The sequence below is a fragment of the Magnolia sinica genome, chromosome 14 (genome assembly GCF_029962835.1).
Source record: "Magnolia sinica isolate HGM2019 chromosome 14, MsV1, whole genome shotgun sequence".
NCBI lineage: Eukaryota > Viridiplantae > Streptophyta > Magnoliopsida > Magnoliales > Magnoliaceae > Magnolia > Magnolia sinica.
In genome coordinates, this window is record NC_080586.1 from 54,403,263 (window position 1) to 54,423,202 (window position 19,940).

The following is a 19,940-nucleotide window of genomic DNA, read 5'->3' on the forward strand; positions in this document are numbered from 1 at the left end:
TGCCAATACTTGCCTGGAAGCTGTTGTTATAGGCAAACTCAGCACAAGGAATACAGTCATCCCAACTGTCCTTGAAATCAAGCACACAAGCTCGCAACATATCTTTCAAGACCTGATTTACTCGCTCCGTCTGCTCGTCAGTCTGTGGGTGGAACATGGTACTGAACTTCAATTTCACACCCATTGCTTCCTGGATATGAGTTCAGAAGATAGATGTGAATCGCGTGTCTCGGTCCTACACGATCTCCATAGGAACTCCATGCAGACGCATAGTCTCCTTGATGTACAACCTGGCCAACTCGTCCGTGGAGTTTGAAACTCTTATAGGAAAAAAATGAGCCGATTTCGTCAATCGATCCACAATCACCCATATGAAATCATGTCCTTTCCTTGTCTTCGGCAGCCTTAAGATAAAATCCATGGAAATGAAATCTCATTTCCAATCAGTTATGGGCATAGGCTGAAGCAGTCCAGGAGGTCGGTGATGCTCTGCCTTGACCTGCTGGCACGTGAGACAACGGGACACATAATCTACTTTGTGGGCCTTCATGTTGTCCCACCAGTACGAGCGCTTCATGTCTCGGTACATCTTCATACTGCCAGGATGCATTGCCATCCTCGAATTGTGAGCAGCCTCGAGAACTTCCTTCCTTAAGTCATGAAGATTTAGGACGCATAGGCGGCCGTGATAACGTAAACCCACATCCGTACCAACTCTCCATTCTGAGTCAGCATCGTCACTAGCTCGCTTTCTCAACTCTGTCAACCCTTCATCTTCCTTCTGAGCCACAATGATCAGGTCATCGATAAGTGGCTAAACACAAATATGTGCGATGCTCTCAAACGGCTCCTCAACCATAAGTTTCTTCTCAAAGTCTCGCACAAACTCTACCATATCACACTCCGCTATCATCAGCAGAGCCGCAAATGCTATCGTCTTCTTGCGGCTCAACGCGTCTGCTACAAGGTTGGCCTTGCCAGGGTAGTAGGAGACCTTGAACTTGAAGTCCTTCAAGGTTTCCATCCATCGTCACTGCCTCATATTCAAGTCCCTCTGCGTGAATATGTACATAAGGCTCTTGTGGTCGCAAAAGAGCTCGAACTCCTCTCCGTAGAGGTAATGTCTCCAGAGCTTCAGTGCAAAGATGACGATGTCAATTCCAAGTCATGCGTAGGGTAATTTTCCTCGTGTTTCCTCAACTGTCACGATGCATAGGCGATGACCTTGTCCTTCTACATCAGAACATAACCCAAACTAACACGAGAAGTGTCAGTGTATATCGTATACTTGACCCCTTGCTCTGGTAATACTAACACCTTAGCAAGGTCCACAGCTATCCCTTCCTTGGATACCACACGTCCCAAGAATTTGACTTCTTCTTTCTAGAAGTCACACTTCTTGTACTGTGCAAATAACTGGTTCTTCCTGAGAGTATCAAAAACTGCTCACAGGTGCTCCTCGTGATCCTCCCAACTCTTGGAATATATCAGGATGTCATCTATAAACATGATGACGAATTGGAATAGATATGGTCGAAACACCTAGTTCATCAAGTCCATGAACACAGCCGGTGCATTTATGAGTCCAAATGACATCACAAGAAACTCATAGTGCCTAAAGCTGGTCCAGAAAGTTGTCTTCTGTATGTCCTCATCTCTAACGCACAACTGGTGATACCCTGACTGTAAGTCGATCTTTGAGAAATACTGTGCCCCTTTCAGCTGATCAAATAGATCATCAATCCTAGGTAAAGGATACTTGTTCTTCACCGTCACTTGGTTCAATCTGCGGTAATCAATACACAATCGCAGTGATCCATCCTTCTTCACAAACAATACAGGTGCTCCCCACGGAGACACGCTAGGTCGTATGAAGCCTGCATCCAACAGATCATCTATCTATTTCCTTAGTTCCTCCATCTCACACGGAAGCATGCGATATGTAGGTAATGAAATGGGCGTCGCACCAGGCACAAGATCAATGATAAAATCAATCTCTCGCTGAGGAGGCAATCTAGGTATCGTCCTGAACACGTCTGAGAAATCCTGGACTACTAGTGTGTTCCCCAAAGTCGGACCATCAACATGCTCTAGCAATGTAGCATAGCAACTGATGTGGTAGTACCAACTGACCTGCATTGGGAATGTAAAGGTCGTGCTCTCAGGTCCATCAGCTGTCACCACCCTAGCATCACAATCGATCTCTGCCCTCATCTCCGTGAGCTAATCCATACCGAGAATGACGTCATAGTGACATAATAGAGAGACTATTAGGTCAACAAGCACTGTTCTGCTCTCTAGGTCTATCTAACAACCCTTACACATCTTGGTGGAGTCTGAGAAAGTTCCTGTGGCGGTAAGGAGTCTCAAACCAACCATAGGACTAGTTTCCAATCCTAGTCACTTGACTATTGTGCATGATACTATAGAGACAATAGACCCGGTGTCCACCAATAAGAAGACTGGTGTACCTTGAACAGGCACGGTGACTTCAAAAGCCATCGGTATTGTAACTGCTGTCTCGGATCCTCAGCTGCAAGTGAGTGCATTCGAGCTTGTTGAGAATGGTTCAGCTATGGTGCCATAGGCCGTTGAGGCGGCCTAAAATGAGGTGCAGGCGGCCGAAAAGATGGATGTGCTAGTGCTGACCGTAGAGGTGGGGCTACAATAGCTTGAGGAAGCTGGCGGTTGATCCTCTAAGGCGACGAGAAGCCGTTATCCCTCATCCTGGTGAAATAAAATGTATCTGTGTGGCCTGACCTCTTGCAGTAGGTGCACCACAAGTTTGCTTGCCCTGGCTGAGCCGGTTGTGCTGCAAGCCTAGGAGGCGAATCCGTACGCGGCCTCTTACCGAGGAACGGTCGGCTCGGCAGATCTGGTCGAGGCCTCTGACCCAAGGGTGCACACATGTGGGATAGCCTATCCCCATCCTACTCTACCCGTAGGGACATGCTCACTAGCTCAACATAATGAGGTATGCTAGCACAGTACATCTTCGAGCGTATCTCGCGTCGCAATCCCTCAAAAAACTGTCGTATCCTCATCGGCTCATCAGCTAAGATCAACAGAGCATACCTAGCCAGCTCCGTGAATCTATTCTCATACTCTACCACTATTATCCCTCCCTGACGGAGGCGAAGGAACTCTCCCTCCTCATGGCGGTACGTGAGAGGAAAATACTTCTCGTGGAAGCACGTCTCAAAGGCCTCCCACGTCCACACATAACCAACAGCAATGGTCCATAGGATGTTGTCCCACCAAAGGCTAGCCTCTTTCTCGAACATATAGATGACTAACTCCACCTGTTCTTCCTCAGTGCAATGCAGCGGCTTTAGCATTTTAGAGATGCGGTCTAGCCAATATTCGGCTTCCTTGGGTCAGTGAGTACCAGCAAAGGTGGGAGGTCGAAAGCCCTGGAATCGCTCAAATAGGTTGCTAGCACCCACATTCCCAGTAGGGTGCACGGGTGGTGCAGGTGGAACCACTCTCATACTCTGGGCAAAGACCCCTGCGATGGTGGCCAAAAACTGTTACTGCTGCTGCATCAAGAGCATCATTTGCTCCAACCTATCAAGAGGAGGAGCAGCCTGAGGCATGTGAGGCGTCAAGGTAGACGCACGGTTTTGCTTAAAAACCGATGGTGCCACAGGTGGTGCAACAAGTGCCGGGCCATTAGTGGGGCCAATGGCCGGTTGAGAATCCGGCATAGTCTCATGGGTCGGGCCCGAACTGGGATCCATATGGCTATTATTGAGGGGAGGTGCCCCGTCAACAGAGTCCTCGAGTGTGAGACGAGTTGTACTCCATGTGGCCTTTGGTGACATCCCCTATATACAACATAGGGTGCAACCCGTGTCAGATCCAACATAAGATCATACACTCATCCAAACATCATTCATATTCCAAAATAAAAGGAACTTTATGCATTTTATTTACCAAAATTTCTCACAATACATGAGATATGGATTCACATGAGTCATGACAGAAGATGCATGTGAGCTAATTTAAGCAAGCTTAAACCACTAAACATACTATCCGTCCTATCAAAGTACTAAGCTTATCAAGGCTATACATAGAAACAAGAAAACAAGCAACTAAGTAAGCTAAAAGGCGACTATATGTAGGACTAGTTGTCTGTATCTGGTGATGGCGGAGGGGCACCCTTGTCCTGCGGACAACACAGGATAGCCTTCAAGGTGCGAGTCACCTTCTTGAACTTTTGTTTCACGAAGGCGCGAGTCTCACTGACATCTTGTCGTAGGGCGACCTGGCCCTCCTTGATCTAAGCCAGGTGGGCTTCTATAGCAGCCCAATCAATGTCAGGCACCTGTGTAGGAGGGGAGCCCTCGTCAGTGTCCCGGGCCTCCTCTTCCTCTTCCTACTCTCCTTCTTCCTTTCTTCCTCCTCTCCATCACTTTCCTCTTCCTCACTCCCTTCCTCTTCACTCCCCTCATCTTCTTCATTGCCTTCCTCATCCTCAGACCCATCACATTGCGGTCACGGCCCAATCTTCACGGTAACACCTGAGTACTATAAAGTACGGGGCGTTACAAGGGTGAAGTCCGTAGTCGAACTCACGAGCAAGCTTGCATATGAGTCGGCCAAAGGGAAGTGTAGTAGCCATCCTAGTAGAACGGGCGGTCAGGACTATCTCATGTAGGATGAAGGTAGGCAGGCACAAGTTGTCTCCCTGCCCAACACGATAAAGAAGTCTACCATCAAGCGCATGCACTCAGTGTGGTTGCTCCACCTGGGATACACATTGTATGTGAATATATGGTGGAGTAAACAGAAATCAGGGGTCATCTTGATCGCTGGGAGGCAGTTGCCGTGGTTCTAGTGGACCAAGCGACCACAAAGGTATCGCGTGGAGCGATCTCTTTCACCCGCATTCTTGAAATACTTCTCATCAGCATGCACCTCACCACGCTGTATCCTCATGACCCGAGCTATCAAACCGACATTGACTACTGCTTCCCGCCTTGCAATGGGAATTTTAAACTGTAGAGGCTCCAGCGATGGGTCTCGTATATGGGCGTAGAAGGCTCGGACTGTGTCCACAGTCGCACGTGACTTGCCTTCAAATATGGGCCCCCATCCAGTGTCTAACAGCCAGTTCATAAGCAGATAAAGCTCAAACAACTTCTTGTCCACATGCACTTCGAAGAGAACCCTACGGCCCTGAAATTTACCATGTGCAATGCCAGGCTGTAAAGCTCTCTCAATGGGAACCTGGGGGTCGAGCTCCCGCTTCATCCTCAGCTCTTGTGCAGGGCTTGTACCTAGGGCATAATGTAAGGTTAGTTTATGTATGGGATGATTTACCCAAAGATTAGCCTTCAATCGCCATTTTTAACTCCTCACTCCTAGGGCCCAGAGGGCTCGGGCATAGTGTCCCATTACCACCATCCCCCAGGGCTACCATCTTAGGATGTTTAATGGAAACCCATCGACTAGTGGCCAATCATATTATAGTATATGGGGCTTACCATCGCATGGTTGCACGGTATAAAACATCAAACCCATATAGGAAAAATACTAGAACAAAGCCACATATGGCGATATCAAACAAGCCACATAGGGCGACTATCAAACAAGCCACATAGGGCAATTATCAAAATAGGCCTCATTGGGCTAGTATCAAAACCATACGATAAAAGACCATCCTTGAAAACTATTGGACACAACAATCCTGGATGGTAGGCCCACATTAATGATCCATTTAGACCACCACTCAATAACCACTAAGTCGAAGGTCCATTTTAATCACAACCAGTCGGGTTACATCCTAAGTATGGGTGTACATTTATAGGTGGGGGTTTCCCACTAATGTACCAGTTTAAAGTCCATAAGCAATACACAAATAATCCACAAGCATGAATAAATATACAGGATGAACATTAAGCAGGCATCATAGCAATTCAATTTCCACCAGCTAACACATGTGATTATAAGAGAGAGATATCAATTATAATTTTTAATAAAAACTATAACTTAAGCTAATGAGAAGATGGAAAGCTCAAGGGGAAGAATCATCACCTTATACTTTGAACCGCCTACCAGTGTTGCTAGAGAACGCGTGTTTCCTTAAAATCCAATCCTATCATAAATCAGGATGTACAATTAGATCCAAGTTATACATACAACCTAGGGTTTAAGATCATAGCCTACGGTTTTAGTTATTTATCTTTAGGGTTTTAATGTAGGGTTAGGGTTTTATCTTAAGGCTTAGTTATAGGCTTTAGATTCTATGATTTGAATTCTACTTAGCATATTAGTTAAAATTAAATCTTGATAATTACAAGAGTACTATTAGCATTAGGGTTATAACTCATATATGCTACTATGTTAATAATGATAGTTCATAAACTCATATAGAATATACCGATATTAGATTCTACACCTAGATCCAAACTCAACACAAAAAAAAGAGTATCGACCTCGGGTTTAGATTATCTAGGTCTAAGATTTCATCCTAGAATTTAATTAAATGCTTAGATCTTAGGATTTCAATTCTGAATCATTATTAATAATAATAATACTATTATTATCATACTATGGATCAATTAATATTCACATTAATGATGGTTCATAAGTTCGTATTTGAATGGACCGACATTCTCGTATTAGCTAATATTCTCTTAGATAATGCAAGTAATAATAATAATAGAATTCCTATAATAGTGCTATAATAAGGACTAATGCCATTAATACTAAAAGTTTCAAAGCGATCGTTAATATTAGCAATATACTTAATGTTAGCTAACAAGGCACTGATAGTTATTGTAATAAAATGAATAGCATGCTCTAATCACTAACGATAATATTTAAGGTAGACAAAACAAAACTCAAATATTTAATAATGAAAATCTTTATATGTAATGACTAATATTGTTATAGATAATCTACTACCGGTCATTCAAATATAATCTTAAAAATTCTAATGATGATTGTGATAATAAGAATATAACCGAAATAATCTTTATATGGAAAGGAAATATGGCTCACCCAGTCGACTCAACTCTCTCTCTCTTTCTCTTCTTCTCCTTCCTTCCCTTGTCTCTTCTTGCCTTTCCCTTTGCTGGAGATCCAGCAGTAGCAGCTAGACGCTCCGACTGACTTGGTCCAGTCTTAACTCGGTTCGAGTTGAGTTAACTCAGCGAACTCACAGGCGGGGAGTCAGCATGCCGACTCGGCATCAACCCGAGTCACCTCCCTCTTTTTCTCCCTTTATTTATTTATTTATTTTTCTTCTTCTCTGCATTGTCCAGCAACCCTGGACTGAACCTGACTCGAGCACAACCCGCCGATTGGAGTGGTGCAACCTCCCAACCGCACACTCTCTTCTCTCTTTCTCTTTTCTTCCTCCTCTAATCTCCCTGAGCCTCGTCTCATGGCCAGACGAGGCTTAGACTCAGTCCCAACTCAGGCCGAACTGGGCCTGGTCAGCGTAGTGCGGCACCCACAGTAAACAATGTGGTGTTCGCTCCTCCTTCGAACGCTCTCCCTCCTTCTCACCTTCTTTCGCTCTCACTTCTTCTTCCTTTTTTTCTTCCATATTTGTTGCAGGTCTAGCGGAGTCACTGGACTGCCGGATTCGACCCGAATCAACTCGGTTTGGCGCCACTTGAACGAGGAAGAAGCTCCGCCGTTAATGGCAGATTCTCTCCCTCAGCTTCTTCCTTTAATCCGACAACATGGGGTGGTTCGCATGGACCCTAGGGAGCTTACGGGAGAGTTCTTTCGAAGCTTTAGGATCGTTTGGGCGGTGGGTTCGGGAGGAGAAGAAAATGGCTATTTCCTTGGTTGCGGCTGTGAAAATGGAGGAGTGCCCTATATCTCGATCCTTCCGCCCTTTTATGCATCTCCTAACCCTTCCTAGACCATTGGATCAATAGCAAACGGTCCGGATCTTCTCTAGCCGAAACCACCTTTGAATATCATGGGTAGGAAAAACCGGTTGTGGTTTTGTTTACAAGACCTAAACCACCAACATCGGACGGCTGAGAACCCCTTAAACGAATGACCGAGATCAGTTGAAGACCCTTCACATGGATCGCCAAGCTGGCGGCAGCAGGGGCAGTTTCCATTTTTAGAAACAATGTGCTTCCAGCCCTACTTGCGCCGGTTCCTGTGTGCATGTGGGTGCACACCATCAAGTGAAACCACCTAGAGTTTTGTCAGGGCTGAGGGACGCACACGATGGACGGTTTGGATCGCCAAGTTGGGTGATCATGGTAGGCCATGAACGGTCCCAAACGGTCATCCGACCGTTGCTGTTAAAACCAGCGAGAGAGAGAGAAATCTCTCTTTTAAGTAAAAGGCGGGTCAAGCTGGTTTGATCGCTTCCACCGGTCCGGTGCACAGCGGATATACGCCTGTTGTGTACATGCGGGCCAAGTTTGGGGTCCACGGTGGGGTTTTTGGGGAAATCCACTCCATCCATTAGGTTCTAAGGGTCCAGTTAGGTCCCTAGACCAAATATGGGGTAGATCCAAGGTCCTAGTGGGGCCCACCACTTGATTTATAGTCCTAATGGTGGTTTCCCGCTAATCTAATGGTCGAATTGGCTCGAAACTGAACGTCAACGACTAGAATGGTCCTAGAAATTTATTAGATGACTGGTTCCACCTATATTTTGATTTTAAGATATTAATTGTTATTATTAGAATAAGTTTGAATGTTTTCCATTATTATTATTATTATCATTTTTATTTTTATTATTACTCTCATATGTGTACACTGTTAAACATGTCGTGGGTCCTGCTCCCTAGGTTATTAGGACTACATGTCTCATGATTTTACATTATTATTATTATTATAGTACTTATTGTATGCATCATCATTATATGTGTATTCCTAAATACTTATTTTGTTTATTTATCTATTTAATTTTTCTTGTAGGATCTACCTTTAGTTTAAGTCATAAATCATTTGAATAGTTCTATATCAAGCCATGTGCACACGCTACTCCAAATGTTTATGGTTGATTTTATAATCCGATGGTTGATTTTAGGAAAGTCGATTGTTAGATCGATCATTGAAACGTTACGGACCTAATGGTGGTGAAAGATCTCTAGGGAGCCCTATTAGCGTGACCAAGCCACGTGCCAAGGGACAAGATACCATGGCCCCATTGATTCATGCTTTACGGCCTAAGATGCATGGTTAGGTTTAGCCTAGTGAAGGTGAATGTTCAATGAACTAGGTTTACGTTACTAAATTAGATCTCCACGGTAACACCTGAGTACTGTAAAGTACGGGGCGTTACAAGGGTGAAGTCCGTAGTCGAACTCACGAGCAAGCTTGCATATGAGTCGGCCAAAGGGAAGTGTAGTAGCCATCCTAGTAGAACGGGCGGTCAGGACTATCTCATGTAGGATGAAGGTAGGCAGGCACAAGTTGTCTCCCTGCCCAACACAGTAAAGAAGTCTACCATCAAGCGCGTGCACTCAGTGTGGTTGCTCCACCTGGGATACACAGTGTATGTGAATATATGGTGGAGTAGATAGAAATCAGGGGTCATCTTGATCGCTGGGAGGCAGTTGCCGCGGTTCTAGTGGACCAAGCGACCACAAAGGTATCGCGTGGAGCGATCTCTTTCACCCGCATTCTTGAAATACTTCTCATCAGCATGCACCTCACCACGCTGTATCCCCATGACCCGAGCTATCAAACCGACATTGACTACTGCTTCCCGCCTTGCAACGGGAATTTTAAACTGCAGAGGCTCCAGTGATGGGTCTCGTATATAGGCGTAGAAGGCTCGGACTGTGTCCACAGTCGCACGTGACTTGCCTTCAAATATGGGCCCCCATCCAGTGTCTGACAGCCGGTTCATAAGCAGATAAAGCTCAAACAACTTCTTGTCCACATGCACTTCGAAGAGAACCCTACGGCCCTGAAATTTACCATGTGCAATGCCAGGCTGTAAAGCTCTCTCAATGGGAACCTGGGGGTCGAGCTCCCGCTTCATCCTCAGCTCTTATGCAGGGCTTGTACTTGGCCCTGCGCCCGATCTCTTCCTTGGACGGGTTGGGCGGCTAGGCTCAGCTTCATCCGTAGGAGCTCTCTTCTTTCTTATGAGGGAAAGAATTGTGGAGAGAGAAAAAATGGCAGCCACAAGCTCAAAAAGAGCCATGGAAACCAAGTAGCCTTATAATGAAGGTGGATTTGGAGGCCTTTTGAAAGATGAGACACAAAGCTATGGACTTTATGCCCAAATGAGTAAGAAATAGGGAAAATGAAAATAGTAGAAGATAAGGTTTTGAGGAGGATGAAGGAAAGAGAGTAGGTGGTGAAGAAAGTGAAGAAGATGGTAGGATGGAGGGAGATTTGAGAGAGGAACATGAGGTTTAGAGAGATTTGGAGAGCTTAGAAGGGTGAGAATGAGGGAAATAGATGGGGTCCCACACGATTTCGTGGGCCTCACAGCCATCTACACTCGTCGGCCCGATCGGCTCAGCGCGGCCCGACAGGCCCGCTATCTAAAATCGAGGATGCATCCCCAGTCGCTGGACAGTGGGGGGATGCCTCCCCAAATCGAAGATGCTTTCCCCCCGCAAGGACACCGGATGTGCGTGGGACCCACCTCGGATCCCTCCGATTTGCGTTGTTTGGGCCCTTGAGTCCGTTCAAAGCGTTTTCAGGTCCCACCACGCGTATATTTACACTTTTCAGGTTCTTTAAGTGCAAAATGCATCAAATCCTCGTCTAAAATTATTGATTGACGGTCTGGAAAAGGTTTGGTGCCATCTCACATGATCATCGAGACCTACGGGCCCGGTTTCAACGGTCAATTTTGGTCACTTTCTTCGATTGGCGAAACTGGGCATCTTCTCCTAAGTCAAAGTACGTTAGTGTGCATCGTGTTACCATAACCCAGGTCTAGTTTAATCTAAATCATGCTCTGATACTAACTTTTAACGCTCTGAAAATCGGGAGTCGAACAGGGGCCCAACTCCTAAATTCCAACACATCACTTATGTAACATAGATAATGATAATTAAATGTTGTCTATATTAGTGCATTAAACATGACTGAGATTATACCAAATCAGCATATCATACTCCAGAGACAGTTAAATTACGCAAGCGGAAGACTATGATAGTTATATAAAGCATATAAATGGTGGTGAGTCCCCAGAGTATGAACATGTCACCAGGTCAAATAATTACATGTATAATTTCCAAAGTAACAAAATGATAAAATGTGATATCATCTATCCATATCCTTGTAGCCCCGATGTGCAATCCAGGTCTACATAGACCCACCAGAGAGTTGCATGTAGGAGAACTCCTCCTCATCATCATAAAAGTCAGGCTCCTTTTCGTAAGCCTCGACGTCACCTGCAACTACAACAGAGTCTGGTTAGTGTTTTAAAACACCGTCCCAGAGCAGGAGTGAGTGATCAACTCAGTGAAGCTATAAGGCAAAGGTTAATATGTTATCAATTCAGTCAAGGAGTAATAATAAAGCAGTATAACACTCATATCCTAAGTACTCTTGTTAATGCAAAAATGGTATGTTGTAATGATGCATGCCCTCGCCTGCACTCCCTTGGCGACATCATCTCATGATCGCGCATGGCAACCTCCCTAAACGTGTGCTTCCTTGCCAAAGCACATGCAATGAGGTGCATGGTCGTGTTAGCCAAGTAATTTATTTAGGCTTATTCATATAGCAATTCAGGAAGCTAAGGTACCTCCCCTTTACATCATTTGACCCAAACGATGATCCATCTAAGGTCGTCAATCCTAGTTAATCACATACGATAGGAAAGTTATAGGGCAACGTCACCCCTGATTTAGAAAGTAGTGGATAGGCAAGTTCAGGTCACTATGAAGGGCTCGTCACCATAGCGTAGGCCTTAGTTTATACTTGAGATCACTACGGGAAAGGCTCGTCGCCTTAGCGTAGGCCAACAGCTCAAATACAATGTCCGATACCACTGTATTCGGCTCACGAGTTTGGTTTGCTCAGTGGTCACTATGGGAAGGCTCGTCGCCCCAGCGTAAGCCGACAGCTTGACCATGGTGTCCCATACCACCATGCCTGGCTCATGAGTCTTAGCGGATCGAGGTACCAAAGTTAAACGGGCTTTTCACTGGTGAGTTTGGTACCTTAGATTCAAGTAGTAGCGTCCATACATGGTGAACATACATTGGGCCAATCGGGTTACTTGACAAGCTCAACTGGTACGAGCGTACATTGAACTAATTTACATGGAGCGCATAAGTACTCTGCGTGGCCTAACCACTGTCGACAATCAGCGTACGACTCGAATTCCTCGAATGTATCCATCGTGGCTAAACAGGACTACCGATCGTAAACCATTACCAATTGCCTGGCCTACATCGTAGCCCCAAATCACACACTAATTGATAGCATTCACATGTGATAATCCAAGACAGCATATGACAACCAAATCTAAACATAACTCTCATTCAAGCATTTAAACAAACACATACTACGCATGTCATCATACATAGGCATTTCATCAATAAAACACATAGCAGTAAGATAGGTTACTCAAAGGAACGAAACTTTAACTATATATAAGGGAATTGAGAATCCTATCTCAACACCTTCATTAAGTACATCACATCAAGCATTTTCTCATTCAGGCAATTTATCAAACACTTAGACTATACATATTACATACATGTAATAAATTAGTTAAAACGCATATTATAACAAATCCTTCCACATAGGAGTTGCCACACGTACAACAATCATGTATCCTTAAACATAAATCATGGCAAGCATAAATCATAATTCCATACTCATACAAACATTTCAACAAACACATGGAATGCATGTATTTCAACATAGTTCATATATATATGTGTAATACGTGGAAAACATCGTATCTAAGCATATGTGATAGCAATCAAGTCAGACATAAATCATTACTGACATTGAAAGCCTTGAAAATCATAACCTAAATGTTTATTATTCGTACCTTTCACCGGTAGACTCGTAACAAACTCAGTTTAAACACTAAGTCTCCGTCTATGGCACAACAGCTACCTAGTCACTGAAATAGGTTAGCTATTTCACCCTTTTATCCTATTTGGATCACTTAAACAAAGTAGGGTTAGGATTTCTTACCTAACAATGGAATTAGAATCGCTGGTATAGCGACACAAAAGCAGTGGTTAAGCACGTGGAGTGGTGGGATTGAATCCTAGGAACAATCCCTAACTCTCTCTCTCTCTCTCTCTCTCTCCCTCTCTCTTCTCCTCACTTTCTTCTTCTTTTTTCTCTCTTCTCTCTCCTAGGGTTTTAAAATTCGTATGGCAAGGGAGAGAGAGGGTTTAAGGCCCTTACATAGGCCCAGAACTGATGAGAATGGCCCCAGGGCCATGGTATACTTAGGTTATAGCCAAAAGTTAGTTGTTTCGGTCTAATGGAGCACATCTAGAGGCCCCTTTTCTATGTAAGGTCAGGAGTAAGTCCCCTGACATTGGATCTAGGTCCGGTTAAGTTTTCGGTCCGATCGGATTTACAGATCGACCGTAGAGGTTCAGTTTCAGTTCAATGGTCACCATTACTAGATCAGGGCCACAAGTACATTGACCTGTGTTGAAAATTTTTCTTGATTCGAGGGTGTAGTTGGGTCAGAATCTGACGTTCTAAAACCTTAGATTTGGCCTGCAAGCGAACGACTCAATTCATTTAAGTTTTAGTTCATTTCTTAAAGATATTCGCATTTCTCACACACTTCGCTCCGGGCTCAAGTTGTGCGTTTTGGGATACTATCTGGACTTGATTTTTGAGATGGTATTCAAGACCAATAAGGCGGTCATAACCATATAGTTTTGGGGTAATTGGACTTTCGACACGTGGTCCAGGTCTGACAAGAAGTTTCGGTGTGCTCCCGAGACCAACTGGGTTTAAAGCTGGATCCTAAGTTTTTAGGCAATATAGCGTTAGTGGTTCTACTAGTTTTAACTCTTGCAGTTTGTATTGAAAGTTGTCCAAGCTAATTTGACAAGTGATTTAGTTTAGCACTTAATTAATCTTCGTCTAAGTCCTAAAAAATTTGGTCCTTAGTGATTTCTGCCTGAGGTGGTACTCAGGTCTTTATACGGATTTTTCCGAGACGTTACAAGTTATTTCCGTTAGCCCCATGTTGAAGGTGGTCTCAGCCTAACCCTCTGAATTTGTTTCAGTCCAGGATGTGGCCTGACTTTGGGCCCAGAACTGCAGTAGTTGAAGCTGCTCTCATGGCCCATCTGAACTCTGAAATCCCTACTTGAATCGGGCCTATTTAAGGCCTGATCCTAGTTCCAATCGTGGCCCACTCTCAAGCCTTATATGACCTGGGTTTCAGCCCATCTGCATGGCCTGTTGGACGCCATTTTCAACCCATATCTCGGCCCCAAACTCTGTTATTTTATGTCCAGTTTTGAGGCTGAATTCGGCCTAACAAGAGACCTTATTCTCTTCAATTCAAGGCTTGGTTGAAGGTCCTTTTCTATCTTTCATTACGGCCTGATTAAAAGCCCAACTTCACTCCATTTCTGGCCCAAAACATAGCCATTGTTTGGATTGGTTTTAGCCCCAAACGGAGCTACTACTCGACCTGGTCTCAACCCAAAACAAAGCTTCTATCTTGACTGGGTTTCAAGCCGAAACACGGCCATTGTTTGGCTTGGTTCCAGCCCAAAACACCACCACTGTTTGGCCTGATTTTAGCCCGAAATACAGCATCATCCGGCATGGTTTTGGCCAAAAAATATGACCATAACTTGGCCTGGATTTAGCCTGAAATATGGCCATTGTTTGGCCTGATTTCATTCCCATATCTAAGCCCTGTTTGAATTTTTAGCTCCTAACATGGCCCGATCAGAAGCCGTTTTTACTCCGTGGACTATGGGAAACGCTCGGCCCAAGCACAGCCATGGCAAAGGCTAGATTGGGCCTAGCATTGTTGATCACAATCCTAACAACTAGGTGCAGTTGGAAGGTAGGCCGTTACCTGATGGTTTTGGATTCTGGGAGCAAACATAACTCTCTTCTTCTCTCTCTCTCTCGACTGAGTCGACCCACAGACGGGCCGAGTTGAGCTGACCCATTCACTCAGCTCACTCATCTCTCTCTCTCTCTCTCTCTCTCTCTCTCTCTCTCTCTCTCTCTCTCTCTCTCTCTCTTTTCCCCTTTCTCTCCTTGGTGCGAATCCTGAGGTTTACAGGGCCTTTATTTATAGTGATGGGAGGGAGAGCTCCAACAGTTGGAAAAACGACCCACATTTCAATGGTTATGATCGAAGACGGTCATGTATGTGGCCAATCCAATCATAGGGATGGATTGTTGATGCCCTGACCCACTAGAAAAGTAACTTTTTTGATCTAGTGGGGCCCATCTCATGATCTCGTTTGGATAGGTTATCGGGGAAGATGAGTGGCCCTTAATGGCAGATTGTTACCTTGTGTATTTTAACATCATCTGGTCTGTTTGAGCAGACCAGATGGGACCTCTGATGAACGTGGGGCCCACTTTTTGGACCCCAAACGTTAGTTTCGGTTTATCTCGTGAGATCGTCCGATTCTCATCACTTTCTCATAACATGAGATGTTTCTCACTCTCATCTCGCACTATCCTGAGGTGGAGGGTTGGGATGGTTCCACATGGCCCTAAGGACGGCCAAGAGCACGCCAACAACCCTTTCCAGAAGAGGGATAACTGCTTTTCACTTTTTCCCTCGCCCGGCCATTTTTGGCACTGGGAGAAAACGGTTCCTAAAGACGAACGGATGGCAGGGATTTCATGGCCAGGTCGATCCTAGGTCGTCCATGTGGTCCCAGGTTGGTCCCATGCCTCAAATCTTGGTCGCTTGTCAGTTTTTGGACGGTTTTGTCCAATCTCTCTTATCCCTATGTATGGGTTTAAAAGCCTATACATTTGTGGTTAGGCGGGGCCAGCGAACCTAATGGACGGTTTGGATCGCTTAGAAAGTGCCTAGAGTGGGCTACTTTGGAGGTCGTCGATCGTCCGTTTTCAAACAAGGCGCTGGTGAGAGAAATTCCACTTCTTTTTTTTTTTTTTTGGTTTTAGATCGGTCAAGACTGCTTTGACCAATTTGGTTGGTGCGGTGCACATCGTGCACGAGCGTACATGGTGCACATGCATTGCGCATGGGGTCCACTGTGATGTTTGTGATAGATCTACCCCGTCCATTCATCTTGGAGGCCCTGGCCCAGTTTGGGGCAAATGTGAGGCCCAGGTGAGCCATATCACACGTCCCAACCCTTCATTGGTCAATACGCCTTGTTCCAAGGGTTGGATTAGTTTAAAATCTGATTTCAACAGCTAATCGGGGTTTTAGGTCACGTTGAGGGTTTGGTTGGCCACTAACTAACCCTCAAGAGTCGATTGTAAGTGTGTTGTGCCAATATTCTTTGATCAAGCGATTTATAATGACTATAAATTGAAGTGTTCAGTTAAGCTTACCTTCCTTACTGATGTAGGGTTCATTTCAACTCCCGATGGATGGCATCAATATTAACAGGAAGTCCCCTCCTACATATGTTAAATTCAAGTCATCTAGTTAATCGATCTTGTTTTTCCATAGACTTAAGTTTAAGAGGTAACACCTGTGTACCAGAGGATAGTCTGGATTTATGAACCACATCTCGGTGGGCCAATAAATGATTATGAATGCTTTAATGGGAAGTAACCCCTCTCAACTGTTGTATGTGGTGTGGCCCACCAAAATCATGGATTGACTTGATTTTTAAGCCCGTGGACCACTATGGAATGATGCATCTGACTAATGTAGTAGATGTTCAACATACATCACAGTGGGGCCCACACAGCTCGACCTCATGGAAACTTCCCATGAGTACCTCATTGTACCATTTCCCATTTATGTATATCTAGAAGTAAATTCAATTTGATTTGTTTTGCTTCAGTCATGCACAAATACTTCCATATAAATCCAAAACAATTCCTTTAAATTAAAAACTCAAGTAAGAAACAGCCTCATTCTTTTTTATTGATCAAACATGAAAACATAACTCAAATATCTACGCATAAAAACCCATGAACATAGGAGAAATAACCAGTCACGGGAGGTAAACCGCTTTATTTCCGACGTTGTGGCTGAATACCATGAGAATGCGTCATCAGTTCAGATTATACAGGGTTTTAATACCCTGTACATCATCCCCATGCAGATTCACTTTCCTCACTCCCATGCTAATGGAAGGGTACATTATAGCACCCCCCACTGAAGAGTGCCCAAGTCCAAGTAAATGTCCAATCTCATGCACTGCAACGGATTCCACATCAAAGGCATCACTAGCTTGGTTAGTTCCCCACTTCTCATCTGCATCGAAATGAAACCAGCCCCTGGTAGGTGCAAATGCATGTGCAATTGCATTGCCAGGCCCATAGAAAGGAGCCCCATCACCGTGATCTCCCCTAAAAAATCCTATCTTAAGATCAGCGGACCTATAATCTTGAGTTTCCTGGAACGTGAAATGGCTTACTCTCGCCCACCTATCGAAAGCACGTGAGCAGGCAGACCTCAGGTCCTGTGTCCCAATGACCTGAACTCCAGGGAGGAAACCATAGGTGAGTTGTGTCTTGGAAGAAGGCCACCTCGGTCGGCCATTAAAGAAGGTGTAATGGGCTACTGTGTGGTGTGTGGTGGATCCAAGATGACGATTCTTCCCAGATCGCATCGATGTATGTCCATCTACGATGTCTGGGACACCACATCTTGGCAACGACATGTCTTGCAGCGTCTTGGAATCAAGTATGCCAGTGACATTGAGATGGTAGTTGAGTTGGTATGTTTTGACAGCTGATTCCAGGATATCGTCGAATGTGTCGTCGTCACCGCCACTGGTATTGTTGTTGTGATGGTGAGGGAGGTAACCATACATCTCAAGATATTGCTTGATTGCATTGAGGCCTTTGACGGTCTGGCCTTTGTGGCATCCTTGTAGGGACTTGAAGGGTTGTTGGTTTTGGTGTTGATGTTGGTGAGTGGAATGAGATTCAATGAGAAGAGGGAGGAAGAGAAGCATGATAAGATGAAGAAGGGCGCATGTTACAAGAGAAGAACATTGTTTGGGTGCCATTACTAGTTTTTTCTTCTCTTGTAACACACAAGGATGGTTAAAAGCTAAGAAGCTCCTGTCTTGGAGGATTTGAGTGAGGATTCCCTATTTATAACATGCCAAGTACCTCCAAGAATCGTGTTTCACGAAGTCTCTGTCCGCGTCTTCCCTCGTAGACTAGTAACATTACGACGTGTTTAGGGTGCCAAGATGACTCAAATACCTCGGTCATTTACATTGCCTTTAGATTCCCCTCCAACCGATGACTCCAGGTCCCGAGTTTGGTACCACCCACTAGGCCCCACATGCTGAAATGGTACAACCATCTTTGTTCTACATATTAGGGCAAATACGGTATAGTTCTCTAATCACACTTCGGTGATGAACCTTTTTTTTTTTTTAATTATTTATTTTATTTTTTATATATATATATATATATATATATATATATATATATATAAATAAAAACTGAGTTTTTGAGGTACAGCTGGCTGTTCTTTTAGATATAGTAAAACAGAGAGTATTTAGGCTCTTTCTAAAAACTTGCCTTTTAACCATTAGTCATTTCACCGCTCACCATTTAATACAAATAGGTGGATACACATTAGATATTATATTTTCAAAAAGATAGTAATGCTCACCTTGTTATTTGCATGATATGGTCACATCTAGAGATGGATACAAACCAAACCAGCTCAAAAGCTCAGCTTGGATTGATTCAAGTAGAAGTTTAAATCAAACTAAGCCTCAAAGTTAAGCTCATTTAAAACAACAAACCAAGTCCAAACCAGGGTTGTACCGGCTCAACTCGGCTTGATTCAGTTCGTTTGATTCGACTTTATTCGGCTCATAGATTTTAAGCACACTGTTTCTTGTGGTGTGATCCACTTGAGCTTCGAATACGATTCAATTTTGGGATTGATGGAGTTTTCCTCCTCAGGTCAGAGGAGAGATAGTGCAGCCGGTTGAAAATCGGAGTGTTTCACCGCGTTACTCGACCAGTCGAGGGAGCCACTCGACTAGTCGAGGGTCACTCGACTCAAAGTCCAGCGAACTCAATTTTCTAGCCTCGACCAGTTGAGTGAACAGTGCTCGACCAGTTGAGCCCCTAGCTCGACCAGTCAAGGGTTATGTAGATTTGCGCGGATTTTGTGCGGACTTCGTAAATTGGAGGCGGTTTCGTAGAGGTGCGAAAGGGAAGTTGCTTAAACTATAAATAGGGGTCCATTTAGCTTTTCTAGTTTATTGAGAAGGCTTTCTAAAGCTATCGTGTTAAGGGTTTTTCACGACCAAGGTAAGAGAGAGAGAGAGAGGGAGAGAGAAGAAGCTTGTGGGAGTTTTCGCAGTCGATCTCTCAGCGCTTTTACGTCCTCATGATCGGTGAGATTTCTTCATTTTTCATTATTCTCTTATTGTTTATCCACTACTGCGTGAGTGAAGAAGGTCTGATCTAAGCGGTGTGTGCTGGTGATTGGTTATAGCGTTTTACTTCATAGTGAATGGTTGCTCTGGACTAGGTCCCGTAGTTTTTACCTCTTCGAGGATTTTCCACATAAAAATCTCTTGTGTCGTGTGGTTTATGCTTTGATTTATTTCATTACTTTATTTTTCTATAATTCTAGTGTTTTAGGAGGCGAGATCTTAAGGTTTTTGTCTAATGCCCCCAACAAAGTGGTATCAGATCTAAGTTCATTGAATGGAGTGGGATCAGTTCTGAATTATGGAAGGTGGCTCATCAAGGATGATTAGTCTCAATGGTTCTAACTGGACCATGTGGAAGGGTAAGATGGAGGACTTGCTTTATTGCAAGGAATTGTATTCTCCAATTCAAGGCATATCAGCAAAGTTAAAAGATATGACAGATGA

General features: G+C 44.3%; 1 protein-coding gene across 1 annotated transcript; it reads right to left on the minus strand.

Moving 5' to 3' along the window:
* Positions 1–16,977: 16,977 nt before the first annotated feature.
* LOC131225350 (metalloendoproteinase 3-MMP-like) lies at positions 16,978–18,457 on the minus strand. The gene has a single exon (XM_058220878.1). It carries the CDS (start codon positions 18,093–18,095, stop codon positions 17,133–17,135), a length of 963 nt encoding a protein of 320 aa, XP_058076861.1. The 5' UTR covers positions 18,096–18,457; the 3' UTR covers positions 16,978–17,132.
* Between the last annotated feature and the right edge of the window lie 1,483 nt (positions 18,458–19,940).

Bases quoted from the DNA above. Each gene is read 5' to 3' on its own strand.
- LOC131225350 (XM_058220878.1), bottom strand. From the start codon at position 18,095: ATGGCACCCAAACAATGTTCTTCTCTTGTAACATGCGCCCTTCTTCAT.